The sequence below is a fragment of the Triticum urartu genome, chromosome 5 (genome assembly GCF_003073215.2).
Source record: "Triticum urartu cultivar G1812 chromosome 5, Tu2.1, whole genome shotgun sequence".
NCBI classification, from domain to species: Eukaryota; Viridiplantae; Streptophyta; class Magnoliopsida; order Poales; family Poaceae; genus Triticum; species Triticum urartu.
Window position 1 is genome coordinate 80,953,225 of NC_053026.1, and position 7,293 is coordinate 80,960,517.

A 7,293-nucleotide genomic window follows, 5' to 3' on the forward strand; every position below is an offset into this window, starting at 1 on the left:
GTCATCTCAGCCTCCCCCAACAGCAGCAGAACGACATGTCGCACAACGTCCAATTGCTACCCACCTATGGCTACTGCTAGGGTTGTGTCACTCTCGACGACCTCTACGCCAGCTTTGCAGTTTTCGCGCACTCCTCTGTGTCGCCCGACAGCTCACCACCTATGACCATGCTCGTGCCCAAACAACAGCCTGCACGGCCAACTCTATGGCAAGGGTGTCGGGGCAACGAAGATATCATCAAACAGAGAGAGAGAGAGAGAGGTGGGATGGCGTACTCCATCCCAATTGGCTCGGGATCTCCCCAGCGGCCTCGCCGAGGGAGAGGGATGTCGTCCTTCATGCCGACTAGCTCGGGGTCTCCCCGACGGTCACGCCAAACCTCTCAGGGAGGCTACCGTGCAGCTCATGGCCATGCAGATGGTGGGCATGCAGGTTGCAGGACACACTGCAACGTGGAAGCGTATGTACCACTTTGGGGGATATAAACACATACAAAGGGCTCATTTGAAAAAATGCACCATGGATGGTGGCCATGCAAGATTAGGACCTCAGATGAACAAACATACATAGTTTTGAGACCCAAAACTGCAATTTTGAAGTTATGGGACTAAAAATGACACACCTCCAATAGTTTTAGGACCCAAAAGTGCAGTTTCGAAGTTATAGGACTAAACTGACATACTTCCGATAGTTTTAGGACCCAAAAGTGCAGTTTGAAAGTTATAGGACTAAACTGACACACCTATGATAGTTTTAGGACTTGTGATGCATTTTACTCTATATTAATATAGCAGGGCGAAAAGCCTATTTTGAGAAGCTATCTAAACACAATTTACAATCAACACAATACTCATTGATCCATGAATCAGTCTGGTTGTTCGAATTCCCACAGGCCTGACAAAAACTGGGGGAGGGAGGGCCTTTACAGGAGTTCAGAACACCGTCTTGTAGAACTCCAACACTCCCGGCCCACTCAAATCCTCGTTTGATCCATTTTCTTTCACTCTGTCCCTGCTTCACTTTATTTTTGCCTATGCATCCTCCTCTCCACATGCCACCATTGTACTTCCCAGCCTGCCGTCTAGACATACTCGGGCGCCCGCAATCCCCACCCACAGACTCGGGTCGATGTTGGGCCCGGGCCTAGGGCGTGACCTTTCTTTTTAGCTATCACCTTTTTTGAGGGATTTTTAGCTATCACCTAACTATATTTCGGTATGAGTCATGGGTTTACCCCAGCACACACAACACCGACCTAACTTCACTACTCCTAATGCCCAGGCAGGACCTAATCGAGCTTGCACGCACGCACCTTCCCCTTCTCGGATCACGAGCGCAATTCTGCCTAGCCTCGGGCCCAAGCGGTGGCCTTCGTGCTCACTTTCTTAGGGTGGTGCTGCACTGTTACTTCAGTCGGGCGCCGCCTCGCCGACCCTACTTCGGCCTCTCCCGCCCATAACATCCCGCCTCTGCCTGCTACATCTACTCTGCTAGAACGCTGCTAGGTAATTTCAGCAAGCCGGTTGGGTAACTTTATTACTCGAGAGGTAGGCTGAGTGCCTAAGGCCGCGTGTAGTGAGAAGTATCGTAAGTTAATATCATAACTTAATATCATACATATGATACTACGTCTATAATGCATAATATCATAGATTATTAGTATCTTATGCAACTTTATTTATTGTCATGCAAGATATATAGCAGTATAGCATTTATTATGATACTACTTTATTTATTGTCAGGCTGGTCTCTTGCACTGAGTGAACATTGTTGAAAAAATCTGAAATAAATCTAGAAAAATACGAACACCAATGCCAAGCCTAGACTTGAACCTTGGCGGACTAATTCCACCACAAGGAATCTAACCATATGAGATACGCTCAGTTCGCGAACCCAATATACATATGACGTTCCCTCATGAAGGTAATCCAAGCCAACGATCGTTCCCCGATGAAGAAATGAATGTTTTCGTTCGTTCAAATAATCAGGCCAGGGAACACTCCAAATTTACCGTGCGAAAACAGATAAATTCGTCAACTTCTTTAAAAATTTGCTATGTTCTGAAATAAAAATTCTCATGTTGTATATAAAAAGCTCAGAAGATTGACATGTTGCACGAGAGTGATTCCCATGAAGAATTGGCAGCCTAAAAAAGAAAGAAAAATGATGAAAATTGCGATGCTCCAACAGCATAATTTGCCATCCAAAGTATGCTTGTTTAGATTGCCATCCGAGCAAACCGTATACTATCGTCGCCTGTAGTTCCCTTGAAGAGGTGTGTGGGAGCGAATGCTTTAGGATTCATGCGCGAGGATCCTACGTACGTGGGACGTTCGCTCTGAATTGCCAAAAATCTGACATGAAGGGCTGTTCGGCAACGCTCCCCAACTCCGGAAACAGAATTGGCGGAGCTGTAGTTTAAAATAGTGGAATTGCTATTTAGCCACTCTGCAGATTCTAGGAGCAGACCATTTTCAAATAGGGCCGAAAACTTTTTAATCAAAACCAATGTAATGATGATTATTACGGCGATGGAGCCGATATATCAATCAATTCTGCTAAAGTTGCTCTTAATTGGGTGAGGTCTACTCCGGTGGCGACTCGCTTTTGCTGTCATCCACCGTGTTCGTGTAAACACGGCACAGTCCCTCCCTGGGTCCCACCTTGCCCCCGGCCGTGTCACTGAGATAACCGGCGACCCCTCACCGCAAACGGTTGACCCTCCCCTCCCCTCCCCTCCACTCAAAAGCTGCCGTGCCGCACTCTCCCGCCGGCTATAAACTCTCCTCCTCCTCCTCCGTCTCCCCGACCAAACGCCGCCCCCCTCCTCCACCCTCTCCCCCTCCCCCAGACCTCCATGGCGATGGCGACCTCTCACTTGCCCGACTAAGCAAACAAGCAAAGCTCACGCAAGCGCGCACCCAGAGCCCACTGAGAGCCCGGACAAAGCGGTCAAGAAGACAAGGAAGAGCGCGCCGAGAGCCGCCGGCCAGCCGTCCGGCACCCCGGGGTCGACCATGGAGAAGTTCCTGTTCGAGGAGCTGGCCGGGGACGCCGTGCGGGAGCTGCTGCGCGCGGTGCAGGGCACCTTCCTGTGCCGCTCCACCGCCGAGCGCCTGCGCCGGAACGTCGAGCCGCTGCTGCCCCTCGTGCAGCAGAACGGCCGCCACGCGCTCCGCAGCAACGCCGAGCTGGGCGAGCTCGCCGTGCAGCTCAGGGAGGCGCTCGACCTCGCGCGCCGCGCCGCCGCCGCCCCGCGCTGGAACGTCTACCGCACCGCGCAGCTGGCGCGCAGGATGGAGGCCGCCGACAAGGGCATCGAGCGCTGGCTGGCGCGCCACGCACCCGCGCACGTGCTCGACGGCGTGCGCCGCCTCCGCGACGAGGCCGAGGCGCGCATCGGCCGCCTGGAGCGCCGCGTCGAGGAGGTCGCCGCGATGCAGGCGCCCCCCACGATCCCGCCCGCCATGTCCCTCCCCGTCGCGCTACCGCCGCCGCCCTCCAAGGGCATGGCGATGGCGGTGGAGGTGGCGCCGCCGACCAAGGGCATGGGCATGCCGATGGAGGTGGCGCCGCCGACCAAGGGCATGGGGATTCCGATGGATTTCGACCTCCCGTGCGAGGAGGAGAGCAAGGGCGGCGGCTTGGTGGGAAGCGGCGTCAAGGTGGGCAAGGAGAGAGTGAAGGAGATGGTGATGAGCAGCGGCGGCGGCTGGGAGGTCGTCGGCATCTGCGGCATGGGCGGCAGCGGCAAGACCACGCTCGCCATGGAGATCTATAAGGATCAAAAGATCCAAGGTAACAAAGGATCAGATCCCAACCATCTCGTCTCACACGTATTCTTTCTTAAACCTTTTATCCCGTTCTCCGAATCATCTGCAGAAATTAATCACATCTGTGTTCATAATCATCCTTTCTCTGGGTGCGAAAATCGCACCGTCTCTTATTGAATTATATGGGGCGCTACCACGAACAAAGATTGAAAATTTGGGGAATCTTTGGCGGTTGATTTGCGTGTCATCATATGATTTAATTACTTATACTTAAAGTCGAGGCTGATGCTTACGTTTAGCTCATCACCACTTGTTTGGTCAAAATTGGCGCTTTGACCAGCTTAGTGCGGAGCGTGCGTATGGCTCTGGTGGGATTGGGTTGCTGATGGGAGCACACCAACTCCCGCCTGCCTAACTTAGCAGACACTGAAAATTTTGTTCATGATGGCAACACTTTTGTTTTGAATCAAGACATGATTGCACCACTTAATAACTATTGAGTTAATTAGTGGTGACCCCTAAACAACTGAATGAATGATACTAGCACACACACTTATCGTTTGATGAATAGTTTAACACCGATTGCCAATCCAAAATAATTTGGTATACAGATCTGTCGTTAGTAGTTACAAAGGCACTTGGAATTAGTGATGCTTGTGAAGCTAATCCTTTTAGGGGTGCTATACATGTAAATTGATTCGAATCTCACTACTTCAGCATCATCTCATCAAGATCTGTTCTCAAGATTAGGCATATGCCAAAAGTCGATTTCCATTTAATCTTGTTTCATAATTGGTCTCTAAACGTAGCGATCTTTCTTCTCTACATAGTGCTAATATATGTTTCTTTCTTTGTTTAGGCTACTTCAACAACAGGGTCTTCTTTGAGACGGTCTCGCAGTCCGCAAATCTGGAGACCATCAAGATGAAGCTGTGGGAGCAGATCAGCAGCAATATTGTGCTTGGTGCATATAACCAGATCCCGGAATGGCAGCTCAAGTTAGGGCCGAGGGACCGAGGACCAGTTCTTGTTATACTTGATGATGTGTGGTCTCTCTCACAGCTCGAGGAGCTGGTCTTCAAGTTCCCTGGCTGCAAGACTCTTGTCGTATCAAGGTTGAAGTTCCCTACGTTAGTCTCCCGGACATACGAAATGAAATTACTCGGCGATGAGGAGGCTTTGTCTGTCTTCTGCAGTGCTGCCTTCAATCAGGAGTCTGTTCCTCAGACTGCTGACAAGAAACTGGTTAAGCAGGTTGCTGCCGAGTGCAGAGGGCTTCCTCTAGCTCTCAAGGTTATCGGCGCATCCTTGCGTGATCAGCCTCCTATGATATGGTTGAGCGCGAAGAACCGCTTATCACGAGGAGAGTCTATATCGGACTCACATGAGACCAAACTCCTCGAGAGAATGGCAGCAAGTGTCGAGTGCTTGTCGGGAAAGGTCAGGGAATGTTTCCTTGACCTGGGCTGCTTCCCAGAGGATAAGAAGATCCCTCTTGATGTGTTGATCAATATTTGGATGGAGATACATGATCTTGACAAGCCAGATGCTTTTGCCATCCTCATGGAGCTATCGAACAAGAACCTGCTTACCCTAGTTAATGATGCACAGTACGTATTGCACATTTTTTCTTCAAATCATCTGAGAATTCATATACTGTAAGAAACAGCTTTGACTCTTTGTTGCTCTTTATGCAGGAATAAAGCTGGAGATTTATACAGTAACTATCATGACTACTCAGTGACGCAACATGATGTGTTGCGTGATCTGGCACTTCACATGAGTGGCCGTGATTCTCTGAACAAACGGAGGCGGTTAGTGATGCCAAGAAGAGAAGAATCGCTTCCGAGAGATTGGCAGAGGAATAAGGACCTTCCTTTTGAAGCTCAGATTGTTTCTATTCATACAGGTGATTATCTGTTCATGAACTTGGTTTTTTCTTGCATGTTATTTGCCGTGCAGTATCTTCTGCGAGTCCAGTCTGAAAGCTGCTCTTGCAGAATTTGAGATGTAATTGAAGAAAAAATGTTGAATAGTGTAGTGGTCTTCCTCAAATGAAATTGCATGGTTTTGACTTGGAACTTCAGATCTTTAACTCCTTTATTAAATCACCTGCTATTGTACTAAACTGATCTTTAGTTCTTTAGCAAACTGAACTTAATTAGTACTGTATAACACAATTTTACTTCAGTATTATTTCTTCACGGAAAATAATTTGTTTCAGCAAGCCTTACAGTAACATGCATTCGCAATATCTTGTCGAATATTGCCCTCATTGAGTTCTCTCTAGAAGTACAAAATGGTCTGATCAATTGATTTCAAATTTCAGGTGAGATGAAAGAATCTGACTGGTTCCAGATGAGCTTCCCCAAGGCAGAAGTTCTTATCCTCAACTTCGCCTCGAGTGTATACTACCTCCCGTCGTTCATTGCAACAATGCAGAACCTGAAGGCCCTGGTGCTGATCAACTATGGTACCACCAGTGCAGCCCTTGATAATTTGTCTGCCTTCACCACACTAAGTGACCTGAGGAGTCTTTGGCTTGAAAAGATTACGCTCCCGCCACTGCCGAAAAGCACAATCCCACTGAAGAACCTGCGCAAGATCTCCCTCGTCCTTTGTGAGCTGAACAACAGCCTAAGAGGATCGACGATGGATCTCTCCATGACGTTTCCGCGCCTATCCAACCTCACCATCGACCATTGCGTAGATCTGAAGGAGCTGCCACCTAGTGTGTGTGAAATCAGCTCGCTGGAGAGCATCTCCTTGTCAAACTGCCATGACCTCACAGAGCTGCCATATGAGCTGGGCAAGCTGCACTGCCTGAGCATCCTGCGGGTGTACGCCTGCCCGGCGCTGTGGAAGCTTCCGCCGTCGGTATGCAGCCTGAAGAGGCTGAAATACCTGGACATATCGCAGTGCATTAACCTCACAGACCTTCCAGAAGAGCTTGGCCACCTGACAAACCTAGAGAAGATCGACATGCGGGAATGCTCGCGGTTGAGGAGCCTCCCGAGGTCCTCCTCGTCGCTGAAGTCCCTCGGGCACGTCGTGTGCGACGAGGAGACGGCGATGCTGTGGAGGGAGGCCGAGCAGGTCATCCCGGACCTCCGTGTGCAGGTAGCAGAAGAGTGTTACAACCTGGACTGGCTTGTAGACTGATGTTCTGGATGCTCTCTGCACTCCGGGCTCACCATGTACAAATGATGTGTATATGTTTCCCTGTTCGAATGCAGGATGGGTAGTCAATACACTGTTCAGTTTTGACATGTTCAGTGTTCATGTAGTTGACTCCAGTAGCTGACTTATCTTGAAGTCATGGTCTTTCGAGTAGAAATGCACACAAGAGTTTATATTGGGCAAGCTAACAGAGAATTTCTATTGGCACAGACCATTTTTCTCTCCGAACAACCGGCAGGAAAGCTGCCTTTTTATTAAGGAGCAGAGTATGTACAAAATGAACATGACTGGAAAAACAGGCATATGTCGGAGCTCCAACACATCATGCAAATTACTCATG

The 7,293-nt window shown here is 49.5% G+C and overlaps 1 protein-coding gene across 1 annotated transcript; it reads left to right on the plus strand.

The window, feature by feature from the left end:
• The first annotated feature begins 2,797 nt into the window (after positions 1–2,797).
• On the plus strand, positions 2,798–7,042 carry LOC125507991 (putative disease resistance protein At5g47280). The gene is made up of 4 exons (XM_048672535.1): positions 2,798–3,798; positions 4,633–5,383; positions 5,471–5,682; positions 6,103–7,042. The coding sequence occupies exons 1-4, from the start codon at positions 3,018–3,020 to the stop codon at positions 6,933–6,935; spliced, it is 2,577 nt and encodes an 858-aa protein (XP_048528492.1). The 5' UTR covers positions 2,798–3,017; the 3' UTR covers positions 6,936–7,042.
• Positions 7,043–7,293: the final 251 nt, after the last annotated feature.